Source organism: Harpia harpyja, chromosome 3 (assembly GCF_026419915.1).
Source record: "Harpia harpyja isolate bHarHar1 chromosome 3, bHarHar1 primary haplotype, whole genome shotgun sequence".
NCBI classification, from domain to species: Eukaryota; Metazoa; Chordata; class Aves; order Accipitriformes; family Accipitridae; genus Harpia; species Harpia harpyja.
Window position 1 is genome coordinate 376231 of NC_068942.1, and position 27094 is coordinate 403324.

The window sequence follows — 27094 nt, forward strand, 5'->3', positions numbered from 1 at the left end:
TGAGCATAGATTAGGCTTCAATTGTTGATGGCAGGTTTTTCTGAACTCGGGGAGAAAGACATTCCTAGGGCAAGTTGAAATAAAAAAAAGAATTCTAGTCATCAACTGCTCCACTTACAAATTCACCCTATCCAACTTCATTTCTTCAAGGTTTTCACTTAGGAGACTTCCCCTGATCAGTCTCAAAAGAAAAATAACTTAATTTTATTTACTGTTGATATGCATCCTCAGGGGTTATTTTTAATAAATGCATGAAGAAATCAATGCCTGTTGAAAACTGGTCACAGCTGTTAAGCCCAGAATGGACGTGCTACTGTCCATGCCAAATAGCTACATTTTCAACTTCTGCTTTAGTCCCGCTGCTGCTGAGCCATGAAATGTGCCACTCCATTTTTATCTATAAAGTCTCCTTCACTTTCCATCCTGTAATGACAATAAATCCAGCCTGTTGAGAACACAATCAGTTTGTGGCAGCACGGTGATGTGTGCACTACCCATATAAGCAAAATGCCAGGAATCAGTACCTTCCCACTGTAGTGTAAGTACCTGCCTTAACTTTCTCCCACACTGTCGCCTGTAAAAGTTTTGACCTGTAAAGCACACAGGATAGACAGCCAAAGAACACATTCCTTTCTTTGCAAAACTATACTTCTACTAATGTTCCTCCCAGCATGTAGCCTCTACAGGAAAAACTTCATAGTCCAGTCATGATTTGAAGTTACCAGGGATTAAGTCCTATGAAGTTTATCCTGACTTTCATTAGGGGCATCTTAAAGATGTGTAAGTGTATGCAGCCAGATACTGTGTGATCTTCTTGCTGTAAAAATCCATCCTCTCTTACCCTTTCCCCATCATGCTACATGCCATTATGACAAAGTGCAAGGATTTACAGCCTCCTGCGGGAAAAAAAAGTAACTGCCATGTGAATTCGGTCCTCATAAACCACGTATTTCTGCTGATCTTCAAAACCTGTGATCAAGCTCATCATTACACCTGAAAACTGCTATAAAGAAGAAATGTCTATGTGTCAGCATCTCTTGCAAATGAGAGGAAAATAACTTTTAAAATCAGTTACTGGAGATTTGTTTCCCTTAAAAAATGAAGGCATCTAGCAGTCACAGCAAGTTGCTATGGTGCTGCCTATTTATGTTCTCTCATGAAAGCCACAGTCATCTGGTGAACTGACACCTATCTCGTGTGAGGAGGTAGAAACTAGCAATCCTGAAACTTGGCAAAATAGCCTGCACTGGGCTGTCAGGGAGTGGCACGTATTAACAGTCACAAAACAGTGTCAAAAAGGAGAAGTCTTAATTCCCTGGTGAAAACGGCAGTGGCTGGCAAAGATTGGATCTCTGCTGCCAAGGGTGTATCTACATCAGCATTTTAGTTAGTTGAAATCACAAGTTCAAATCAGAACCACCTGTTTTTCTCTACTGATCAGCTACTAGTGACAAGCACTGTGCTGGCCCCTTTGCAACGGGCTGTATTTTCACGGGAGAGTAGAGGCATCACCCTAAGATTTTGGGGAGAAAATGCCTGTAAAGCTATGTGTGTGATCTACTGCTGAAAGCCCTCACTGAAGTGATGAGTACTCACAGGTCCAGACTTCATGCAGAATTCATGTCTGTCATGTAATATGACAGCAAAAGACAGAAGCTCTGTAGCAGATTTTAACATGCCACTATGATAGAGGCATAACTTAACTCAATCTGTTCTCAAGCATTGAAATAAATGTCTAATTTTTCCCCAGACATTTGAGTTTGTCATACAGGTTCCCATTTTGTATCCAGGTACATTCTGTAACACATATTTCATTTGGTGTCTGATCATTTAAAAATAGAATTGGTCATCATTCTAGTAGTATTGTCGCTATTATTTTTGGTCAGCAGGGCAAGACAGAGCTTTTTTTCTGATGAAAGACCACATACTAACAAACATACATTTTAGATTTATTTCAGATACTGGACTGGGGAAGTACTGAAAAAAGAAAATGAAACCTAAATCAAACCTAGCAAATTTGACAGAAAAGTCATTTAAGGAGAATAAACATGCATGTTCTCATGTCATTTTTTATAGTTAATTTTCTCATTAAATCTGCTCTGTGGATTATATACTGGGTATCAACAATTTGTTTTAGGAAAAGATGGTATCTTAGCAATTCAAAACACACACCCTTATTCAAAAGAAATTAACTCAGCTGATGTTTATATGAGTGGCACTAAAATATTTTATTCCGAGTGATGAAAATAAACCTCCATGTTTTCTTATCTCTCTGAAATTTGTACTTTACCTCAAAAAATAAGTAAGCACAAACTTTGCAAACTAGCAGTGCAAATCAGCGCTGTATTTCTGCCTGCATCTGTAGGCAGAGAGCTTGAAACAACAGCTCTGAAAGGGGTCTGAACTGTTCTATTTCTCTGAATTCTGCCTGAGCCCAGAGACCTGGTAACAAAAAGTGGGTGGGTGGAATAACTATCTTGAAAACTTCTGACTGGGAATGAATCGCAGACTTTTGACTGATCTCGTGAAAAGGATACAACTGGGATCAGCAATCTCAGATACCCAGTGCAAGTTTCACTAGCAGCAAAAGAAACCTACTCCCATGCTGGGTGAATTTTATTTGGACTTCACAGCTTATGAAATCAAAACTAATGGAAAAGACTACATGACTTTTCCACTTCAAACATACTCGTTTTCATTGAATGGTCTAATGTACTTTGCTCCATTTGGAAATGTGTAGGTTCCAGCCCCGTGAAACCTGTTGGCTTTGAACTTGCCTTCATAAACTGCCCCAGAAGGATGTTCTAGTCTTCCAGTACCATTCATCCGCATTTCATGAGAGATGAAGGATAAAGAAAATTAGTAATGTTTATGCTTACAGTACCGTTTCCTTTCATTACAATATCCTTTCAGATTGCTGCCTTTGAGTCTGCTATCATATGCAGTCTGCTATTCATATGATAATGGAAAGTGACTATCCTTTCAGATTTAGACAGGTTCCTGCTTCCACAAATATTTCAGGTAAGAGCTTAGAAGTTTTTGGCCAGCCACGGTGTCCAATAAACCCCTCCTCTGCTGGTAGTCTCACAGGATCTTAACAATCTATGCAGCACAGAACTGCTGTCCCCAGCCCTGCAAATAACTTGTCTACCCTGACAGCCTGAGGGGTTAATTAAATTTTCCAGAATTTATTTCTGTGGACCAAGGCAGAGCAAGTCTTTCATTTGCTCAGCCTAGGCCACTAAGCCATGCCTGGGGATTTAAATCTGTGCTGTAAAGCACTTCTGTGCCACAATCTTAATTCTTATCGTTGCACCAATATTTTCGTAAGAGACTGAAAAAAAGGCCAGACTAGATCTAATAAAGCCACAAGATGCTGTTTCCTAATTGCAGACCCTTATTTGTCTCGTTTCAAGGACTGTCTCCAGCAACAACAAAATAAGCATTTTTCCTATACTTACTAATTCATTCCTGCGGAACTCAGTAACCAAGGGCAGCCAAACAATGGTGTACCTGTCGATGGCCAGAGCTCCCCTGTTTCATTGTGGGATCTGTGTGTGGCATATATACACATGCAGGAGGGCCGTGCCTAGCCCACTATGTGTGCACAGCCCGTGTAGACACATATTTAGCTAACGGTCGCAAGAGCATTCCAGACGCCTTTAGAAGACCTTGAACAGAATAAACAAGAAGACAAAAAAAGAAAGATGCCAATTAGAAGAACACAGGTGCGCATTCCACGATAAAGGGAACTTGGCACAAAGAACCTCAATTCGGCAGTTTATCGTGACCAATTAGACTGAGACAAGTTTCGCATGTTTTAGTTAGTATAACCAATTGTGTCCTATGTTTATGCGCATGTACAGAGTTAGTATAACCAATTATATCTTATGTTTATGCGCGTGTACAGTGTTGATATAACCAATCATATTTTATGCTTGTGCACGTGTACAGTGACTTTGCAGAATATGTGACTATAAGTATGTGCGTGTTTTAGCAATAAAGGGTTGTCTGTTGTCTGCTCTCAAGATTACAGGTGTCCGTCTACTTCAATCTCCTCCAGCCCATTCATGCAGGGCTTTCACAGTGGCTAGCTATGCTGTGCTGGGCACCACCGGCACCACGCTGCCCGGGTGTTTCACCAGGGTCTGCCTGCCAGCAATGACTGGTATGTTTGTAGGAGCCTTGGGAGGCAGCAGGACATCTGAAGACCCCAAGTGTCTCAAGGCTTCAGGCTGGGCTGTGACAAGATTCCCAGGTGGAAGAAGAGCCTGTGGCGTTGATCTGATCCTTCTCAGGTTGTGACTTTCCTTTCTGTGTCTTTTTAAGGGTGGATACGGTGAGATATGCTCCATTCCAAACCCAGAGAAAGTTTAAAATGAAGGAATACTTAAAATTACCTTGTCATTTTTCCAGCTGCCGACATAGGTAGTTCTGTTGGCGTCGGTGTGGACTCCATGACCATTCTTCTCAAGCACACCCTCAGGTGTCCTTTTGCACTCCCCCTCTAGAAAACGAGAGTGGTGGAAGACAGGTATTTTCACCTCAAGACAGAGAGCATCTGAGAGGCAAAAACCTATGAGATCATGCAATGCGTTTCTTCTATTGCATGGAGCCATTTCTCCCAGAGCTGAGTCTCCATCTCCTTTGGACGGACTGCTCCCAGAGATGAACCCTTGGAGCACGCAAGCCCTGCGGGAGCAGGCACCTTTGGGTGCCACGCACAGAGCGCAAGCCAGCAGCAGTCCCGTCACCCATTCTTCCACCACCACTGAGCCCACTGTGGGGGTGGTGGGGAGCCAACATGGGGCAGAGCAGACCCCAATGGACCATCGGGGCGGTGGCTGTGGCTGCTCCACAGGAGGACCCTGAGGAAACACCCCCACAGCAGCTTCTGTGTGTCTGGGAGGGGGGTTCTTACACAGCCAATGCAGTGTGTTACTTGGGTCATAGTCCATTTTTGCTGGTAAAATTTTTTGCTTTAAACTCCAACTTGGCACAGGTTGCCCAGAGGGGTTTTGGAGTCTTCATCCATGGAGATATTCAAAACCCAACGGGATGCAGTTCAGGGCAGCCGTTGTGGGTGACCCTGTAAGTGCAGGGGACCGGGGATCTCCAGAGGGGCCCCCCCACCTCAGCTGCACGGCTTCGGGGTCACTTGTCACTTAGGTAACCCTCACCCTGAAACTGGTATAGATTTCCTCCGGTTTAATCCCATACGCTCAGTTTTCCAAAAGGAATTAGCACCTACCAAGATTTTCTTACCATACTTGTCTTTATCTGGGAATACGAAAGACACTAAAAACCGCAGGATCTGTTGAGAAAGAAACAAGCAGTGTCACCGTTACCACTGTCGGCTGAAATTCAAATGTATATACACAAATATGTATTCAAATACACAGCAGCTTGAAGCCGCACATAACTATCAGCGTGCTGCCTGAGTGTGCGATTCTTTACAGAGGAGCCCTCGGTCCTGTCGGCGGGCACCGCCTGAGGGGAGGGGGGGGGGGGCGGCCGGAGAAGGCGCGACCGTCCATGGTTGCCAGGCGGAAGTGTCCGCGGTTGCTAGGAAGGCCGGCGGCCCGGAAGGGGAAGGCGGGCGCTTCCGGGTCAGGGGAAGCTGAGCTGAGCCGGTGCGGAGCGGAGCGGAGAGGTGAGGTGGGAGCGGGGAGGTCTCCGGGGCTGTGGGGAGGAGAGGGAGGCGAGGCTGTGGGGTCGCCCGGAGGGCGTAATGGCGCCGCGGAGAGGGAGGGGGTGCGCGGGAGGCCTGTGAAGGAGGCTGAGGGGAGGTGGGTGGGCAGGGGATGGGGTCCCGGGAACACGGGCGGGAGGAGGGGAGGGAGAGCCTGCAGTGAGGGAGGAGCAGGGCCAGGAGAGGAGTTTTGGGGATCCCCGGGTGTGGGGTGCTGCTGAGCGGGCCACCCCGAGGCTGGGGGCGCGGGGGGTGCTGGAGGAGTCGGCAGGGAAGCGGGGCTGATGTGTGCCGGGGGCTCCGTGCTCTGTGTTGAGGGGAAGGAGACGGAGACCCCGTGTGACAGTGTCCTCGGGGACGGCTGCAAGTCTCTGGGTCCAGCTGCCGTGCTCACCCTCTCAGCCTCCCTCGCTCATGCCAGGCTGCTCTGAGCGGGGTCAGCTTGTCTGTTAAATCCTATCCGGTCCTGCTGGACCTCCAGTGGGGAGAACTGCCACAAAAAGGGAAGTTTGCTTCTGTCCAAGCCCCAAACTGTTGCCGCTCTCCAAGCCCTCATTTGGGCTGTTACTCATGCACAGCCACAGCCGTTCTTGTCCTGGCTCTGGAGGTGCCAGTACAAAAGTCCAGGTAATAAGCTCCTGCCAGACTGTCCGCAGCTGCTCACCTGTCCCTGCAGTAGCTTTCCGTTTGCAGGAGCATGTGTTAATGTTGGGCCATTCTGTCACTGACAACTGCTTAATACTAATGGGCTTGTGTCAGAGCTGGTGAGGGTCTTGCTGTGAGAAGGAGAGGAGGCCTTCTGTTTTCCAAGACAGGTCCCTAATCACTCCCCGGCCCAGGCTCCACAGAGTGCTCAGCCATCTGGGCAGCTCCTTGCAGAAGCAGATGAGGTGGAAACAAACTGTATCTTTGGCTCCAGCTCCCCTTCAACCTTTTACTGTCAGCCCTGCAAACTCCCGAGGCAAAAAGTGGCAGGGTACAGGCTGCTTTCTGCTGTGAAAGTTCCCCTGAAGGTTTGTCCTTTGGGCTCCCATGTCCAAGAAATTTCCATCGGAGTGGCAGAACTGGAGCTCCCAAGCTAGGCAGCGCTGCTGGTGGGCTCATCCTTTTGCCAGAGGTCCTGCAGTTTTTGGTTGAACAGCTGTGAGGAATATTACTTTTATCTTCTAAAACCACAGAACTTGTTTAACTGTTCTAGAAGAATGTGCTTTGCTTCAGGTGCATACAAATACACCAACATACAGATAATTAACTGCAGTTTGAGAGGGTATCTTCTCTTGTCACATGGAAAAACAAATAATGTAATGTGTGCCCGGACATTTGCAATGTGCTAAATCATCTTCATAACTAAGGGCTATGTTTTTTCCCTTCCTCAGCAAGAGAACATGAGTTCAGCAGGGAGGAAAAGAGGAAAGCCCAACAGAGGAGGAGGAAGAGGGAGAGGAGGTAGTGGAAGAGGAGGACGAAGAGGAGGAGGCAGCAGTGGCCATTCAAACAAGTCTCAGCTTGGTGGAAATAGGAAATGTTCAACCAAAATTTGGGATGATGGAGATGATTTTTGTCTCTTTGAGGAACCAAGGCTGGAATCCAGGTCTTTCTGTTAATTTTGGGGAGGGTGGGGTAGAGATGTTTGGGATACTTTGATGCTGTTCTTCGATATCTTTGAATATACAGAATAGTGAAGGGATGATGAAGCTGTTTCAGTATGAAGTGGTTTTTACATGTCTTTTTTTGATTAACATTTTAAAGCTAGGAAAGTTGTTTTGGTTTGTTTTTTTAAATATTAGAACCTCTGATTTTCTTCTTTGGTCATAAGTAATTTCAGAACATCTTTGATCAGAAAACACTAATAAACACAGGATATTAATTTTCGTGTATTACAAAGCAGAAGCTGGGCCATGGAAAATAAGCAATTTAGAATGAGTTTAGTATTCTGAATGTATTTTGACCAATCTAGCTTAGAAATACATGGTTGTACTGTAGTCTGAGAACCACTTTACCTAGCAAAGTGTTTATTAAATCACTTTGGATTTGACACAGGCTAAAATACATATATGCATGCGTGTGTGTGTGTGCAGACATAGATACACACATCCTGGTCACGTAAGAATGAACCCAGCTGAATAATCCTTAGGTGATGGACTTGTCTTAGTTTGGTTTTCCTGGTTTGAATTACAGGGTTGGGTCCTAACACATCCCAATTCAGTCAAGATCATTTGAGCCAGGCAAATAAGTCATTGTTATGTTCCATTTTAATTTTTAGATCAAATGCCCCAGCCAGAAGAGGAGGGCAAACGAAACAGAGACCTGAAGCGAGAATGCCTCTGCAGACCATACACATGACATCGGAGAATCAGAGAAGAGTGAAAGAACTTCTTCAGGAGCTTCAAGGGCAGGAGCTGGCTCCTGAATCAGAGTTAGTTTAAACGGAGACACTACTTCTAGCTCTTCTAGATGAGCATGCTTTAACAGGCACACTGTTAGAAATGAAAACAGTATTCTTTTTTCCCTTAACTTTTAAATTGATCTCAAATCCTGTGGTTTTGAGTCTGCTTTGTTCTTCTACAATATCAGCTCTGGGAAAGGGGTATCAGAATCTGCCATTTAAATGGAGGATTTAAAACTGCAGAGGCAGAGTTTTGTGTCTACTCAACAGTATAATTTTGTTTCATTTTAATTTTTAATAACTGTTTTTATCAGAGTAGCTGGTTCTGGTGAAGATGATGATGAACCTGATTACCTTGATGATGAACAGTGCTGGTCAACAGATCAGGAAGTATCTGATGTAATACCAAGGTTGTTGGCTGAGCCAGCTGAGCACAGAATTGTGGAAAGTGACGTGTCTTCATTTGCTGTGCACAAACTCTCCAGGTGATGCTTTTCAGTGAATAATTTGTATCCTGAAGAGGTAAATCACTAGTCTCAATACTGTAAGCCCTCAGTGCTTGGACTTCCTCTTGACTCCAGGGAAGTTCTATGTGCAGAACTAATGAGTTTGTATTTCCTAAAAACTTAATCCTCAACTAGATGAATTTAAAATAATGGTTTTAGGAAAATAAATCACTCCAGCCTTTTTTCAGTGAAGTTTTCAGTTCTTTCTCCAAGACAATGAAACAGATGTTGGTAAAACTTGGGGACTATTGCTGTTATATGTATGTTTCTTTCAGGTAGGTAATGTTTCAAAACCTTGTAAGTGTTCTTCAACCATTTTGCTCAGATATGAGCATTTATTAACTATTTTTGCTTTGTTTGAGAGTGTTTTATATATGAGAGGACTCAGCTTTTTCTGAAGAGTTTAATTTATATAGTTCTCTGGGAAATCTAATCCTGTAACTATTATGTGCTACATTCTGAGATGTGAGATGGTTTACACATAAACTAATTTGTCACCGTATAAACAACTGACTAGCATTCACAGACACCAAATTACTGCCTGCTGCTGTCATTTAAAATAGCATAAATATTTTGGTGTGGGTTTTTTTCCCCCAGTAGTAGTAATAGTATCTCATGCCATACATGCTTCCTTCCTGTAAGCCTAATCAAGCAGATCTGTGGTTATTTTGCTTCATATAAGTCTCTGTCACTCACTTGTTGCCATGTTGTCTCTGTTTTGTTGCAGGTATGGTTTTGACAGTGAGCGTTGTAGGACAGTACTGAGATCCTGCAATGGTAATATTGGGGCATCATTGGAGTATTTGCTATTGCAGTGCTTTACCGAAAGATATGGAGAGAAGATGCAGGTTTCTGCAACAGCTGCTGAAGCCAGACAAGAAGAATGTTTAGAACAGAGACAAGAAGAGGCTTTTGCCCTCCGGTCAATATATGGAGAAAAATTTGTAGAAAGAATTCAAAATCGTGTTTGGACTTTTAGTTTGGAATTGGAGTACCTAGCAAATAGGCGCAGCAAATCTAAACAAAAGGATGGTTGTACTAGGGACACAGCAAAGCAGACTTCAAAGGAAATATGTAAATTTTATCTCCAAGGAGGCTGCAGGTTTGGTTCAAAATGCAGATTTGGACATGAATTCCCTCCAAACCACCCACTAAAACCAGCCAGGAACTTTGTAGGTGATGCTCATCTCAGACCTAACAGTGATGGTCCCATATATGAACTTGAAGTAAGATTTCCTGAAGAAAACAAGTATCCACTTCAAGCACCTCTTGTGGCATTTTATTCCACCGATGAGAATCTGCCTCTTGCCTGTCATTTACACATTGCTGAATTCCTCTTTGGAAAGGCCTTGATGGCTGCAGAGTCTAATGAACCAGTGGTGTACACCTTAGTGACTTGCTTAGAAGATGAATCTGAAGTAAGCGAGTTACTTAAAAATACTCACCACAAGTATAGTGTTCCTCCTGTGTCCCTGCTGGCCACACCTTTGGTAAAGCTACAGACAGAGAGTACATCTGGTTCAAATCAACTGTCCGAAGGTACACCAAATTTCCCTTTACGGTTTCTGGGCTAAGAACAGCCAAAAAGATTTAAAAAAAATAAAAAAAAAGAGAAGGCAGAGGGCCCAATTTAGGCATCTATTCTAAATGTGTTTCTGGAGATTAAGGTCATGGGGTGAGCCAGATCCATAATCTGTTTGTGCCTCAGGAAGTCCCTTCCATATAAAGCTGCAGCAGAGATGTTTTCCGCTGGCAAGAACTAAGTTAAAGGAGCACAGAGCTAATGAGTTTGGGTTGGCAGAGTGAACGATGCCTAATCCCACACAATCAATAAAAAGCCATTGAGATATGTGGTGTGAGCTTAACCAAAATTGACCAGAGAGGTGTGCTTGGGAGGGAACAGGGAAGGTTGTTTGCAAGCTTTGGTGTATCTGCTAATCATCAATTTGGAAACTTTTTTTTTTTTTTAATTAGTTAAAATTACCTAAAATTACCAACCCCTCCTCAAAATTAACTTTGTAAAGGTGGATTTAAGGCTAAGTAGATGTTTCAAGTGTTTCTAGAATGTTGTTCAAGGTATCATCCCTTTTTTTGCACACAAGTGCAGCTAGGTTGATTTCACAGGGGGAGGGTTGGGACAGTGTCATTTATGGCAGGATGACCTTCAAGTGCTCAGTTCCAAAACTGTTTTATCTAAGGCAAACTTTCTTCAAGAGAGTTTTCATGAATATGTGCATCTCATTTTAGAACACCTGAATAGTGACAGCCTATTTTTTTGTTATAGTAAAACAAATTATTCCATTTTTTTAAAAGCTCCACAGAAAGACAGCTTTGTTCCAGAAATTGGAATCAGAGGTTCCAAATAATCTTTATGTTGTAAAATCTTCCTTACGTTATAAAATACCTTGTTTGGATAAATGCAGCCTTAAAACTTTCAAGGGCTGGCTTACTGTCTGAGCAAATCCTGCTTCAATTGATAGGCAGTAGGCACCAAAGTGTCTGGTCTGGTTTCAGCCTTGGTTTAAAAGTACTTGGCAGTGGCTTAACACTTAATGTTACAGTATAGTTTTAATTTAAGCTGGTGCTGCCATCAGTCTTGTGCTCCATAGAAGTGGTCATGTGGTGAATTGGAGAGGGGAGCCAAGACACATGAAAAACGTTCAAGAAGGCAAACCAGTTACCAGTCTGGTTCACCATGTGGCCACCCAGACCAGGGTGTTACAGAGCACAGCTGGTGCAGAGGTAGTGACAAGTGGGTTGGAGCTGCAGTTGTGGTTTGTTTGATGCGGTGAGCGGAGGTTTGCTGGTAGTGTTGAACTAAATGCACGTCAGAAACAGTCCTGCAGACCCTCAGCTCCAGTCTAACAAGTTTTTTTGTTGAGAATGCTCCTGGAACATGTGTCCCTTTTCTGCAGTGCTGATGAGGCCCTGTTCCTTAGTAACAAGAATACCTAACTGTACATTGTCTTGTCTCAAGCCTCAACAGTGTCAGAGCCTCAGGAAGAAGAGGAGGAGGAAGATGAGCCTGAACAAGTTGTTGTGGAGAATGAGAGTTACGTGAACCTCAAGAAAAAGCTTTCCAAAAAGTATGATGTGCAGGCAAAGTCTCTGTATAATGAAAATGTTAAAATCTGCACGCAATTTCGGCTGAAAAAGGTATAATGTACAGAACAGAATATCTGTTTTCATGCTTACTTTGGAGAAATAAATATTTAAGCCACAGGCTGCTGTTTCAAATGGTTCTGTTCCACTCCAGTGGTGTTATTACTGCCATGCTGTCTGTTTTTGTGCATCAGTCTTCTAGGCACTTCCAGTCCATGTTGTATGAAAGACAGAAGCTCCCTGCATGGCAAGAGAGAGAAACCATTCTTGATTTGCTGAAGAGCCACCAAGTTCTTGTTGTGAGCGGCATGACGGGGTAAGAGTGTGATTGCACATACAGACTTTATGTATCAAAGTATACCCAGAAGAATGTGAAATACGTATCCATGTCCTGAAAGGGTTAGGGTCGTTGTCCATCTGTAACCAGTGGCAGCAGTCCTAGGTGAACTTCCTGTGAAGGGTGACAGTAATGAAACAAAGCAAATTTCAAGTGGAATGCAGTCATCTTTAATTTACATGGATGGAAGATGTTGGGTTTGTGGGGTTTTTTTTAATTAACCCCTGATTTTGTCATGCAGATGTGGGAAAACCACTCAGATTCCTCAGTTTATTTTGGATGCTTCATTGCAAGGATCTCCAAGCAGAGTTGCAAACATCATCTGCACTCAGCCTCGCAGGATCTCTGCCATTTCTGTGGCTGAACATGTAGCCAAAGAAAGAACAGAAAGGATTGGACTCACTGTTGGATATCAGATCCGTCTAGAAAGTGTAAAGGTATATATGCTTTGCTTGTTGGTTTTCTTTTAGTTCTATTAACGTGTGCTTAGTGCTTCTCTAGTATACAGAATCTCTGCCCTGTATCTGCCATATAGTGAGATAAGCAAGTCTGTATTACCTATATTTTACATTATATTATGAAATATATTCTGTATTTTATTTTATCTCAAGTTGCACAGTCCACTTTACAAAATGAGAGTGCAGTACTATGTCTTGTATTGTTGTTTTGCTTTCTGTTGAGATGGGTGAAGGGGTCTGAGAGTATGAGTAATACTTCTGTCCTCTGGAAGGCTACTGACTTCATTTCCACTTGTCTCCATTTCCATTTGTCTCCCAAGTGGAGATTGAAGAGTACAGCTTCAGTCAGCCTGAAGTGGGGTTGAATTCATACTGCTGTCTTGGAAGTGAAATTTTGTCTACATTGCAGCTGATTGCTTTCTCCAAGAACTATGTTAATAAAGAGATTCACTAAATCTTTCTAGGGACAGAGATCAGAGTTGTTTATCAGAAAGCACCTTCCACAGGAAAGACATTTCAGATTTTTTGTTTAGCCCTTATGGTTAGCAATGCCCCGTGGTAAGAAGCAGGTGTTCTCAAGTTTTAATCAAGAAAGAAAAATCATTCAGCCCGTCTCCAGCAGGGATCGCTTGTTTCCTTTCTGTCAAACCTGGCACTCAGCTGAAACCGTATGCTTTACAGCAACATGTATTCTTTGCACTATGTTAAGTTGCCCAAAGTCAACTGAATGCTTTGTCTTACTGTTCAAGTCCTCAGCTACCAGACTCTTGTACTGCACTACTGGTGTGCTATTGAGAAGGCTGGAAGGAGATCTGACTTTGCAGGGAATCACACATGTTATTGTTGATGAAGTTCACGAAAGAACAGAAGAAAGGTAAATAATCTCTTATCCCATAAGCAAAATGAAGAAACATATGCAGAAGAATAAAGCTGACTAAGGTGCAAGTAACTGAAGTCAGACTTGTTGATCCTGTGGCAGTAACATGGCATGGTGGAAGGAGTCTGGTTTTAGGTTCTTGTCTTTGGGCAGTAGGAAGTTGTGTTGCAGCAGCTTGCAAAGAAAGCATGTCTCTTAAATTTCTATGCCTCCAATCCACTGTCACATTGCAGTGGTGTTGAAAAGAGGTTTTGGATGGGGCTGGAGGGTTAAGTAACTTTTTTAACCACAGTTGTCTGGTTCTTACTCTTCCCTTGTTTCAACTTTTACCAAATACCCTAATTCTTCACATGCCCTTTTGGGAATTATTTCTCCTGATGCTACCTTCAGCAGAGCACCTGCAAGGGACAAGTGCTCGCGTTTTCTTCCAGTCTATAGATTTTACTAGTCCTAGACAGTCTCGTCCTATCCTGCTCTAGCCTTCTGCAGTTTTACCCCACTTACCTGCTGATGCCAGGCAAAACATAGTATCTGTCACTATCTCTGTAAACTAAGTGGCAAGGATCCTTTTCTTTGATGTTTGCCTTGTGAAACACTGCAATGCACTGGGTTTCTAGGAGGCTTTGGCTGTGACCCATTATTTTACAGCTCAGATTATATTTTAGCCTCATGAAAAGGCTTGTATCTCTCAAGGATTCTTCTTCCTTCTCATCTAAAATCACTTCAAGCCAGTCTTCTAGGCATGCCACAAAAACTATAAATATGTAGGGAAGAATACAGTGAGTAGGGAAGAGTGGGTAAGTTTGAATAACTCTTCCAGTGAGGAAGAGAAGGAAAAAGAACTCGCCTGTTACTTTGAGTTAATCTGTTATCTGGTGTTCTTGTGTTGTCATTAATGTAATTGATTTATAAGGTAGCTAGAGCTTTTTGTTGCTTAAATGAATTTGCCAAGTAATCCTGACACTCTAGTAAGGGACAACCAAAAAGTAAGCAGGTTGCCTTCCATTAATTTACTGCATTATTGGCCTCCAGCCATTCTGAGAAGCTCATGCTTCTGTGATGGTATCGCTGTGCTATTGAAAACACCAGGAAGGTGGGCAGAATGGGGGGAAAAAAGAGACTCTGAAAGTTAACACTGAAGAAATTCAAATGTCTTTTTTGCTTTTTTCTTCAGTGACTTCTTGCTGCTGGTTTTGAAGGATATAATGGTTCAGAGGCCAGACCTGCGCATTATACTAATGAGCGCCACCTTGAATGCAGAGCTTTTTTCTCAATACTTTGACTCCTGTCCAATTATTAACATACCAGGTGAAAACGATTCATTTTTATTATCTTGTCACATTCATTGTTTTAGGGGTTTGTTTTCAGTATTTCTGCTTGCAAAGTATTTCTCAATTCAAGTGCAAGGGGCTAACTTGCAAAGTGGCAAGATGAGGGTTTATACAAGAACTATGATTCCAAGGGCTTAGAAGGAAAGACCAATGAGATTTAGGAGAGAGAGGACGTGAAAATGGAGCCTTTTTTGTGCTGTCTCTATACCAGCAGAATTTCCTTCCTCAAAAGACAAAAATGACATGGCATGCATGACATGCTTCCCTGAGCTAGTTTCACCACAGCTGAAGACTCTTCTCTGTCCTTGTGAAAAAGAAGCAGTGAGGGGATCCAGCTGGGTGTGTGCACATTTAGCCAAATGTGCCTTTTATAATGCTAAGTTATTACATGGAGTATGACACAAACATGTAGCCTCATGGATATGTTCCTGTAAGTGTATCAGCCCTTCTCTGACTGTGTAAGTGCATGTTACCAAACCATGCTTGGAAAACATCCACTGTTTGTCCTAGACAGAAATTATACTGAAGAGTGCAGTATAGATGAGAGCTGTGAAGCCAGTGTATGACATAATAACCTGTGTGAAATGGTAACCATCTTTTGTCTTTTTCCCCTTTTATGCATCTTGTGTGGCATATAGTTTTATCCTCATGTTTCCTTTTAGGTCGAACATTTCCTGTAGATCAGTTTTTCCTGGAAGATGTGATTGCAATGACAAGGTATGAAATTGCCAAACGTTCTCAGATGTATTTGGCCTTTGAGGTTGCACTGTTGACCTTGAGACTGTAGTAGTTCTGTGCATAGATTTAAAAATTAAATCCTTTCAAATCTCCCCCATCACCTGCAGTCTTGGAGTTCTACTAAAGCACTGACTTTAAACCATACTTCTTGCACTGCAGTGTGGTCTAGGATCTCATGCCAAAACAAGCCTTTCTGCATTAGATACCACATAAGTACTCAAGAAAAGGTGATCTTTGTCATGAAGAGTTTGTCAGTGCTTTACTTGTTTCAGTGGTGGTTAAACATTGGCAAGCAAAAGAAATTTGAATGTAGATTTCAGCACTGAAGGTGAAAAATGCAGGATACCAAACAATTCCTTTTTGAGCCCTACCTTGCAGCTCAGGTACCGGATTCCTGTTACCATTTGTAGTTACTGGAGAGTCACAGCAGCTCAGATACTCCAGATAGTATTGATCAGCTGTTGGAAATTACTTGCAGGTTGTTTCTCTGAGCTGCCCACTTAGCTGTCAAGATCAAGTTTGCAGTCCTAGTCTTTTGCATCACGGCTTTTAAAAGACTAACACCCCAGTGTGGAAGGACACCTTGACCTTGATACTGTCTATGGTGTTGCAACCCACTTATACAATGTTCCTCTCAGATTTATATATAAATACTTTTGATACCCTATCTCTGTAGCTAATTATTAGAAGGAGGCTGTTAGGCTTCTTTCCATGCCACTAAATGTTCTTCTGCTGTTCAGGTATGTTTTAGAGGACAGTAGTCCCTACAGGCGCAAGACAAAGCAAGAAAACAAACAGAATGAAAGACACAAAAGAACTGCATTTGAAGAAGTAGAGGAGGACCTGAGACGTGCTGGCATTCTGGAAGGCACTGACACAGTTGTCAGAGATTCAGATCCAGACCAAAAATTAACACTGAAGCAGCTCCTTACACGATATAAAGGTGAGCTCCTTCTTAAGTCTAATAAATTGGCATATAACACGTGCCAGCCAACGTGGTACATTAGCATATAATATTGTATGTTGAATGCATGTATATAATTCAGAGTTTTGTACTTGTGAAGTTAAGCAGGTCACTACTTCTGGATGAGATCAGAAACCTCCTGCTGGCTTAAAAAAAAAAAGAGAACCATTATTCTCTTAAACTAGAAGAAACATCTTGAACATCTTGGCTGAAAACACTTCTTAGGATCTGAAAATGGACAGTTTTCAGCCACTGTTTCCATCCCTTTTCAGATGTCTTGTTAATTTGACTTTCTTCTCTATGTCTGTTCTTGCTGGAGCAGCTTTACTTAAAGCACAGCATGTATCTGCCCACTTCAGGGAGGTCACTTCAGCATGACAAGCCTTCCTTGAGAAACTGAGTCACTCTGTGAATGGTTTAATAAGAAAGGCAGACCGTTCCATGAACTTCCCACTCTGTCATCATCAAAATCCTCCTTGTGCTTAGTCCTGAAGAGTTCCTGCACACCCTTATGGTGAGCTCCACAGTGGTATTGAGCGAGAGGCATTGCTTAAAAGCTTCAGATTCCTGCCAGACAGTTACCATCTCAGAAGAGTAGGGGAATCTGGGTGTCTTTTTGAGTTGGTGTAAGAAACATTGGAAGGGAGAAGAGAGGGCTTGAGAAGGTAGTCCTGGAGGTATCTGTAAGTGGCCATATTAAGGCTTTCGGCTCCTCTAGTATGTGCACATGTCACTCTGCTAGTAGATGAATCCTGGTCTAGGCTGTGCACAGGGCAGATGTGAGCCCCAGTAAGGCATGAGAAGGGAAGGGAATTGCTGAAACGGAGGAAAGCATGGAAGGGGGAATGTGACACATTGAGTCACTTAGGGAGCTACCTCTGTCTGGTCTAAGCCAGATGCTGTTTAAACCAAGGTGTGGTTGGTCGTGCAGCCACACTGGTTCAATGCATCCAGCAGATGTTTTTTACAAGAGATGGACTTACTGTGTGTTTTATTTCTTTTTCCCCAGGGGTTAACAAGACAGTGTTGAAAACACTGTCTGTCATGGACTTGGACAAAGTTAACCTGGAATTAATTGAAGCCTTGCTGGAGTGGATAGTTGCTGGCAGACATTCATACCCCCCAGGTAATTTCATTGTCCTTGAGAGATAAACAAGAGTAGATTCATGGAGGCTGTGCGTTTATAGACAGCCCAAAGCTAATGTTTTGCATGCCAAGTTTCTGTAGTTACTGATTATTTTTGAAAAAAATAAAGTTCTAGCTGAGTAACAAAGCCCCTGATATACATGGGATGGGTGAGGTGAGGGTCTACATTGGAAAATCTTTGGTGAGGGACTGTTGCAGCCTGTGTGGTTTTTGTACAGTAATTGCAAAACAGAGCTGGAGTTTTGACTTGGGCCTTCTGCACATTGATAAAATACCATGCTGTCCTTTCTGTTGAGTGATTTTTTTTTTTTTTTTTTTTTTTTTAAATCTATGTATATAGGGGCTGTGTTGATATTTTTGCCTGGTCTAGCAGAAATCAAGATGCTTTATGAGCAGCTCCAGTCTAATGCTCTTTTTAATAACAGGCACAGCAAGAGGTAAGGCAAAAAAGCTCCAAAACTATCGGTCTTTACCCATAAATACAGAGTAACTTCCTGCACAAAGCCTGCCTTTATCCAGGGATAAATAAGGTTCTTAAATGTGCGAGACAGCTTATGATATGAAGGTCTTGACTCCAGTCAGGGTAATTCCTTTTCTACTATCTTATTGGCTTGCTCTTTTTGTTTTTTCTCCTCAACTCAGGAAGGTTAGTTGTTGAAGTTCTCTGAGACCCTAGTGATAAGTGTTCTCTGTTTTGTGCTCTGCGTGATCCAGTGGACTGTTGAAAACTCCACCTCGGCCCTTGTTCTGTTTCAGAGTGTTTGCTGAGACACATTCAGTTGTGGTTGCATTTGGCCTTAGATCATTACATGGAGATGTAATTGGATCTCCTTGACTTAACAGTTTTTACACAGATGTCCATGGCAAGGTTAGCTGGAGTGATTTCTTCCAGCTGGCATTACAAATGGCAGATTCTAGACTCTTCAAAAGAGGCAAGATTTTTGCTCAACTCTGTTCTGAGACCTGTCCCTTCTGCAAAGTTCTCCACCTTCCCTTAGAACATGTATCAGTAATAGTGTGGCCAGCAGGACTAGGGCAGTGATTGTCCCCCTGTATTCAGCACTGGTGAGGCTGTACCTTGAATACTGTGTTCAGTTTTGGGCCCCTCACTACAAGAAAGACATGGAGGTGCTGGAGTGTGTCCAGAGAAGAGCAATGAAGCTGGTGAAGGGTCTAGAGCACAAGTCTTGTGAGGAGTGGCTGAAGGAACGGGGGTTGTTTAGTCTGGAGAAAAGGAGGCTGAGGGGAGACCTTATTGCTCTCTACAACTACCTGAAAGGAGGTTGTAGCAAGGTGGGGGTCAGTCTCTCCTCCCAAGTAACAAGTTATAGGACAAGACGAAATGGCCTCAAGTTGTGCCAGGGGAAGTTTAGATTGGTTATTAGGAAAAACTTCTTCACCAAAAGGGTTGTCAAGCACTGGAACAGGCTGCCTGGTGAAGTAGTTGAGTCACCATCTCTGGAGGTATTTAAAAGACTTGTAGACGTGGTGCTTAGGGACATGGTTTAGTGGTGGACTTGACTTCTTGATGGTTTACAGTTGGACTCGATGATCTTAAAGGTCTTTTCCAACCTAAATTGTTCTATGATTCTCTGTCTTAAAGGTGATATGGCAGAGAGGTTTGCTGGTTTTATATTGCTTTGAATGGCTGTGGGCAGTGTCTAGTACTAGTGAGGCTAAAGTGTGTGCAGGCAGATTGTTCCTAAGAGGGAAGAGGCTGGAGATGCACTGAGCATGCTGTCATATTGTCCTTCCAGGTGTGTTGTTTATCCACTTCATTCTTCACTGTCTAGTGAAGAACAGCAGTCTGTGTTCCTCAGGCCTCCCGCAGGCGTTATCAAAATCATCATCTCTACAAACATTGCAGAAACATCTGTCACCATTGATGATGTGGTCTATGTGATTGATTCTGGAAAAATGAAAGAGAAAAGGTACTGGGATTCATTCCTTGGGGCTTTGTGATCTGGGAAACTGCTCTTTACCTTGAGCTGCATACTTTAGCTTTCCAAAGAGCTGGAAAAAACTTGAAGGAACTTGATCTGCAGAAAGCTGCTGCAAGGTGGAGGAAGCCAGTCTAGACTCAGATCCAAGGGCAGGGGTGGGAATTTTGTCCATACAGAAGTTGGCAGCATCTGCCTGCTTGACCTCCAGCCTGTTCACTCTGCACTAATGAATGTAAGTCTGTTTCTTGCTCTCCTGCAGATACGACCCAAGCAAAGGAATGGAAAGTCTGGAAGACACATTTGTGTCCAAGGCGAATGCTCTGCAAAGGAAAGGGCGAGCAGGCCGTGTAGCCTCAGGCGTCTGCTTTCATCTTTTCAGTAGCCATCACTATAACCATCAGCTTATAAAACAGCAGTTACCAGAAATACAAAGAGTGCCCTTGGAGCAGCTTTGTCTAAGGTGAGCTGTCGTTCCTGTATTGTCTGAAAAAGCCAGCATGCAGAATGTCCTTCCTGCACTGCAGGGAGCACCTGGAATGCCATTATCAAGGTGTTTAGCTTCCCAGTGTTTTCTCACATCGTGAAACCAAGAAACTTGCTCTGGAGACCTAAGGCTCTGTTGACTGGTTGCTTTGATGTTACTATCATATTGCCTTTGCATTCAGAGCCCCACCCCTAACTGCACCCTCCACTGATTCTACCTGTCCTTTGTCACATTCCTTAGCTCTCATCTGATCCTAGGAAAAAGATAACGTCTCTCAGATCTCTCATCACGGGAGAAGACAGTTGCATTCCTGTACTCCAGACCCGTGGTAGACGTTTGTCCCTTTACACTGTAAACTCTGCTGCGGTGTTTCTGTGCAGCATAGTGCAGTAAAACTACAACCTGGATCAAGCACCACTATCATGCAAATATTAAATGAAGACAACCTCCTATCCCTGCTGCACACTGTGCACCCCTTTGTACAAAAAGGAAATTAAACAACACAATTTATTTTTTTACAGTAAAAACTTTATTTTAAACCCTAGTATGCTAATAGGAATCTGCTCTTGGGGACTCTGTGAGGTCGGATAAGGTACACTGCCCCCCAGCTATTATTTCACATTGCTTCCTGACTTGAAATACACATTACGGGCCCTCTTCTAGGGAGGATGTTCTTAGAAGCATGTTTCTGTTGTTTGTTTGTTTTGCTTTTATGAAAGTTTGCTTTTTTTGTCCTGTGTATGGAACTAAGCTGCTTTTTTTTTTTTCTTTCTTTTTTAATTTTTTTTTCCCACCTTAAGAATTAAGATTCTGGAGATGTTTTCTGCACAGAGTCTTCACTCTGTCTTATCACGACTAATTGAGCCCCCTAGAACTGAGTCTTTGCGAGCATCAAAGCTGCGACTGCAAGACTTAGGAGCATTAACTCCAGATGAAAAGCTCACCCCTCTGGGATATCACTTGGCTTCTCTCCCTGTTGATGTCAGGATTGGCAAGCTAATGCTGTTTGGCACCATCTTCCGCTGTCTGGATCCTGCACTAACTATAGCAGCCAGTCTGGCCTTTAAGTCGCCTTTTGTAAGTATTCTTAACCGTGTATCCCACTTTGAAAGTGGTATGTTTTCATGCAGCAGCAAAATGCTGTTTTAACTTCCAGCGTAGTACACTTGAGTATTTTAATTCTCCTTTTTAGCCTACATTGTTTATCTGTTAATGCAGTGCTCGTTAAAAAAGTCCAATTATAAGCAGAAGACCAAAACCATGTAGCGGCGACAAGAATGTTATTTATATTATGAGTGAACGGTAGAAATGGAGCAGATATTAGTTTTAATTTGAACTAAGAAGTACAGCCAGTCCATTTTGTCCAAATTTGGTGTAAAAATTGAAAATGACTGGTAATACAAGAAGCAGTTAGAACTAATTACAAAACAGTGATAATGATGAAGTTGACATGTCTGAGCTGTGAATGCAGAGTTCAGTTTGGATCTCAGTTTGTGTGTTCACTTTCACTTTGGCTTTTTGAATCAGCTGCTGTACTTACAGGTGCTCTTACTGTTGGTAAACTACTGCTATGTACAAACTTGCATGAAAAGTGACTTTCTTGAAGTTTTGATTGCTATGATTAGTAGTGCAAATAGTTTGTAATGAGGATAGTTGTGAAAGAATTGGAAATAGACTGTTCTAGTTCTTTAATTGCATATTGTTTTCCATATGCTTATTGGGCATTTTCTACAGCACCTTGACTTCAAGTGCTGTAAGTTTCTATATGCTGATATAGAATAACTTAAATTCAGCTTTTTGAATGTCCTGAGTTACTATTGTCTTTTCTCTCTCTCAGACCCAAGTGGATTTTAGACTTGCTGTGCTCTTTTCTATTATAGGCATTCTCATCTGAGTTTCAGCTCCATTAACTTGCTAAGATTTGTCAGATGGTGTTTTTCATGGATCTTGGCATTCTGCAGCTGCAGAGAGGTCTGCCCAAAATGAAATATTTTCTGTGAGCTGGTCAATCACAAATTTACCTTTGGATCTCTTGTGGTTAGATAGGGCAACGGGCTTAGGTGTTCTGCTGTTGACTAGACATTTTTGAACGCCTCACATTTTCTGTTATCCATGGAGAAAATTTGCCTTCTGATCTGTGAGCTGCTGTGAAAATACAAAAGATTGTGCCATGTAGCTCTCACAATGGCTTGTCTAAGTTGTGAGCGGAAGAACACACTTTATCTGTTACTGCCTGTCTAGGTGTCACCATGGGATAAAAGGGAAGAAGCGAATAAAAAGAAGTTGGAGTTTGCAGTAGGAAACAGTGACTACCTGGCTCTTCTCCAGGCCTATAAGGTCAGCTAAAACTCGGTAGCCTCTCTCCAAGGTTTGTGATGTGCTTTAAATTCAAGCCAAAATATTTTATTAAAGGTTTCCTCCCATCTTCTCAATTAGGGATGGCGTTTAAGTATCAAAGAGGGCTCTCAGGCAAGCTACAACTACTGCAGGGAGAACTTTTTGTCAGGAAGAGTTCTTCAGGTAAGTCAGTTTTTGTGGCCTTGCACAGGGACTGGTTGAGACACTGGCAAAGTCCTAGTGATGAAAATAAGCAACTGGTGAAGTCTGTCCTCACTCTGTGTGGCACCCATCACAGCCCTTTGTCTGTTTGTAGGAAATTGCCAGTCTGAAACGGCAATTCACAGAACTGCTTTCTGATATTGGGTTTGTGAAGGAGGGATTAAGAGCAAGGGACATTGAGAAGAAGTGGTCCCAAGGAGGCGATGGCGTGTTGGATGCCACAGGAGAAGAGGTAATTCACAGCATTTCAGTGCTCTGAAATGATGCTCCAGTTTTTCATTTGACCTGGGTGCCAGGTGGGCTCTAGACTCGTGGGCTTCTTGCTGCAGCCTGGCTTTGTAATCTCACACTGGCAACAGTCACCTCTTTCCTGCTCTGTTGTTCTTCCCTGTACATCACGTGTGCTGGTACTAGCCTCAATCGCATGAGGCCTTACGTGCCAAGGAAGAACAGGCCCAGATGTGGAAGTGAGCTGAAACCTGCTCCTTTGAGACAGCGAAACACCGCTGACTTGACACGCTAGAAGTCAGTAAGTGGTCGAAAGGCAGGGGTCTGACTCATGACCTGGCCTGAATGTTGGGATTAGCGTCAGCCTTATTTTGGGAACAGAATTACATTACAGAGCAAGCAGTGAAATATTTCAGCATTGCGGACAATCTTCAGAAAGTGATACCTCTGGAGCCAGAGATATCCTAGGACTACATGATGAGGGTAGGTAGGGTTTGGTAGTTGTAGAGTCTCACTGTGCGTTGGGAAAGCTTGTGCTTGCTTTCTCTCAGGGACAAGCTGCTTTGTAGCCAGACCTTAGGGAACAGTTACATTCAGCACTAACTGCATCGAGATAGTTGGTGGCCAGTTTGCTCCATTGATAGTGGGGGAACGTGGCCCAGGTCTAGCCTGAGACCTTAGGAGCAGTAACTGGTCCTCCCCTATAAAGCACAGCAGCACGGCTATAAAAGTAAACCAGTTCCAGGAATTCAGTCATTCCAGAAGCAGGGCTTTACCTTTATAGACTTACCTGTAGAATACCTAATGCATGCATTAATTTCACAGGCAAATTCAAACGCAGAGAACATCAAGCTGATCTCAGCTATGTTGTGTGCTGCACTGTATCCCAATGTTGTCCAGGTAAAAGAATGCTTTTTCATTTTCCCTTCTGCTGTCTAGCATATCCACACAGCCTGCTTTCAGGCTGGGCTGATTATGGCAGCTATGAGCCTGGCTTAGGTTGCCAAAGCTTGCTGCTGACAGTGTTAGAGCCAGGCAGCTGGCCTCCAGTTTTTATTGCTTGAGACTGCTGCTGTTCCTGCAGGCTGATTTTAGTGTCACACAGAAGCCAGCAGCAAATGTTCTTAAGAAGCTACTTTAAATTACAGCTTTTCGAAGGCTGAGGTTACAAATGAACAGTCAGAGTTAGACAGTACCCGGAGGGTAATATCTGTCTCTAGTGACTTGAGATGTTACTACTTGAGAATTTCTGTTTCTGGTAAAATGAAAACATAAGTTAGAAAGGTTTTCTGGTACAGCAGATTTTTATAACCTTTTATCTTACCATATAGGTGAAAAAGCCAGAGGGCAAATACCAGAAGACCAGTACAGGAGTGGTCAAAATGCAACCAAAAGCAGAAGAGCTGAAGTTTGTTACCAAAAATGATGGTTATGTTCACATTCACCCTTCATCTGTGAATTATCAGGTCAGGATTCTTTTTTTTTCTGCAAAGCATGCTCTTTTTTATAAAAGAAATCACCTTTGCTTGAGCGGTTGAGATTACAGTGAGGGTCCCTATTGATGTTTAAAAAAAAATCTTCATGATTGAACAGTCCCATTAGAATTGTAAATAATGGCACATTCCTGAGTTGAGTGTCCTCTTGGGCACACAGTTAAACTCCAGCCTCTGGAGTGGAATTAGCAGATGCAGTAACCCCCCCCGTTCATGTTTTATTAAGCTGCGTCTGCAGCGCTGCACACAAAAATGTTGCAGTTGCAATGCTCCTGTGGCTTCTCCTCAGTATTGACTGAGATTGCATGCGCGTGTGTAGCACCTTCATACATGTAGATGGCTTCTCCCCACCGCCCCTCCCCAGGCTTTGTCTCTTCAGCTGAAATATTATTTATTGGTAAATAATTCAGGGACATACACTGGTTTGTTTCTTCGTGGGTCCTCAAACTCAGAAGTTAATTTCCATTCCATCTTAATAGCTAATACTTAGATAAGAGCTCTTCTCTCTCTGCCATGATATATGGTAGTATTGGTCTCATGAAGTCTGTCTCCATATTCGATGATTCATTGCTTTGCCAGGATATAAATCACTTGCTTTAAAAAAAGTGGTTTTTTAATCATTATTAACCACGTATTTGGATTATAAAGGCTTTGAACTGTTCATCACTCTTGCTTTGAAAGAGCATAACAAACGTGCACATGAAAATGTCCTTAGCATGAAATGGAGAACTTGGGGCCTTGAGGCAGCATTGATGAATTAGCTGATTTCTCACATGCTCATGCAAAGCAGGAAGGAACAAGGGATAACTGGCAAAGTTATTGGCAGCTCTTACAGGTCAGAGGGAGTCTGTTAGTCATGCAGGTGCATTTTAGGCACATTTACTGTTCTTTGCAGCCGTAGAAGAGGCAGGGGAGGCCTGTGTGGAAGAGGCAGGCAGGCCCATATGTGCCTGAGCAGGTAGGAAGAGATGTGGTGCTTTTACGAGGATGTTGCGTCTGTGTTCCAGACTAGACACTTTGAGAGCCCCTACCTGGTGTATCACGAGAAAATCAAGACCAGCCGCGTGTTCATTCGAGACTGCAGTATGGTGTCAGTGTACCCGCTGGTCCTGCTTGGAGGCGGGCAGGTTCACATGCAGCTGCAGAAGGGAGAATTTGTCATTTCTCTTGATGATGGATGGATACGGTTTGTGGCTGCCTCTCACCAGGTAAGGAAAAGGAGGGATAATCCTGGGAGTGCTGCAGAGCTGTGCTTGTGTCAGGAATGCAGGAGATGCGTTTCATGAGCCTTACGCTCACCTCTGTGTTTTACCATGTGTGTTAGGTGGCTGAGCTGGTGAAAGAGCTGCGCTGTGAACTAGACCAACTGCTGCAGGATAAAATCAAGAATCCCAGCATGGATTTATGCATGTGCCCCCGCGGATCTCGGATCATCGGTATGATTGTAAAGCTTGTGACCACGCAGTAACATGAGAACAGCTTTCTATAAAGACTCACTGTTTGCTGCTGCCTGAGAACAGACCAAGTAACATCAGTGTCTTGACATATTTGTTCTCCCAAAACAGCGTGCTGATCTCTGGAAGACCAAGTTGGCAACTGTACTATTGACAGGTTTTGGGGTGTTTTGGGGTTTTTTTCCTTTGTTTGCAGAGAACTTGCTTGTTTAAAGTAAGGTGGCTTACAGTACACTCTGGGAAATGGGGAAAATGGCAAATCTCCCAGGAGGAACAGAAATCTCCAAGTAAGAAAGTAAAGTGTTTTTTCATGAGGCTATACACTGGCAATACTGTTTTCTGGTCACAAAAATACCTGCTACCTAGCTGCTCCTTCTAGTATTCATGTCTGGAGGCAGCATGTGACATCATAAGCTGCTCCCAAATTGGTTTAAACTGACTTCTGCATTTTAGCCAAGACTTTACTGAGGTAGTCAGTCTTGGCTGACCAGGGATCGATTTAATAAAAAGGTGAGCACCTTTTGATTCATGTCAGAGGGTTCTGAAATGGATTTGGAGAGCATCCTCTGGCGAGGAGACCGTACCGGATCAGTTGGGAGTAACATGTTGGATCAGTGCGGCTGTTCTGGTTACAGTGTAAAACTGCAGGAGAGTGTGGATGTTTCCCCTGAAAGCTAGGCTTTTCCGGCCCTCCCCTGCACTATGAAACAGATGAGATGATAAGACTGCTGTAGTGCATTAAAAATGGATCCTTCCTCCAGCCACCCTGCACAGCTGGCAGAAAGCCCCACTTTTTGGCTGAAAGTTTACAAAACTCCTGCTCTGGGGAGTGGACTGCTACAGAAGAGTGTGGCAAAATGCTGCAGTAATGATGAACTATTACTTCTTCCCTTCAACATTGCTTGACTGCAATGCTGAGCATTGCTACAGCTGAGCTGCTTGATGTACTAGCAACTGCAAATAATAGCAAAAGTGCCTTAAGTGAAGTAACTTTGCTGTCATCTGTAATAGTAAAACCAGAGTAAACACTGTCTCTACAACCAGCCCTGCCTAGAAATAGCCTTCAGGCTGAGGACTGATGAGCAGAGGGAGGCACATCATTTGGGGACTAGTTTGATTTTTCAAAAAACATGCTTGGATGTTTGTAGAAGCAGTTTCACAGCAAAACGAACTTGCATGAGGAAGCAGACGGGAGTACCAAGACCAACATACCCATGCAGTAGAATGGTCTCTGCAGGCATGTTGAACTGCAGCAGGCTAAACTGTTCCCACAGCTTGGTCAAGAGTAGCATCATACTCCTGGAACTGGGCACCTGGACATGTCGGGGGGTGAAGAGCTGTTAAGGCCTAGGAACCCTGGGGTGGGGGTGTTAAAGCACTGCAGAGGCATACAGCA

General features: G+C 43.2%; 2 protein-coding genes across 6 annotated transcripts; one reads left to right on the top strand and one right to left on the bottom strand.

Annotated features, from left to right (window-relative positions):
• Positions 1 to 330: 330 nt before the first annotated feature.
• MORN2 (MORN repeat containing 2) lies at positions 331 to 5491 on the bottom strand. The gene is given in 4 exon segments (XM_052781073.1): positions 331 to 392; positions 395 to 423; positions 2690 to 2827; positions 4402 to 5491. Coding segments are annotated over 4 exon segments (786 nt in total). The 5' UTR covers positions 4959 to 5491.
• A 35-nt stretch (positions 5492 to 5526) lies between these two features.
• DHX57 (DExH-box helicase 57) lies at positions 5527 to 26017 on the top strand. 5 transcript variants are annotated; one of them, XM_052781062.1, is made up of 25 exons: positions 5527 to 5658; positions 7069 to 7283; positions 7956 to 8108; positions 8393 to 8563; positions 9312 to 10123; positions 11562 to 11740; positions 11881 to 12002; positions 12265 to 12460; positions 13231 to 13355; positions 14533 to 14666; positions 15352 to 15406; positions 16168 to 16370; positions 17401 to 17517; positions 17878 to 17974; positions 19295 to 19468; positions 19740 to 19940; positions 20765 to 21041; positions 22206 to 22301; positions 22401 to 22484; positions 22618 to 22755; positions 23577 to 23651; positions 24083 to 24217; positions 25252 to 25452; positions 25569 to 25680; positions 25810 to 26017. In XM_052781062.1, exons 1-25 carry the CDS (start codon positions 5536 to 5538, stop codon positions 25815 to 25817), a joined length of 4203 nt encoding a protein of 1400 aa, XP_052637022.1. In that variant the 5' UTR covers positions 5527 to 5535; the 3' UTR covers positions 25818 to 26017. The 5 variants fall into 5 exon arrangements, with proteins under 5 accessions (XP_052637022.1, XP_052637019.1, XP_052637020.1 ...); XM_052781059.1 differs by having other exon boundaries at positions 25569 to 26017; XM_052781060.1 differs by having other exon boundaries at positions 7075 to 7283; positions 25569 to 26017.
• The last annotated feature ends 1077 nt before the right edge of the window (positions 26018 to 27094 follow it).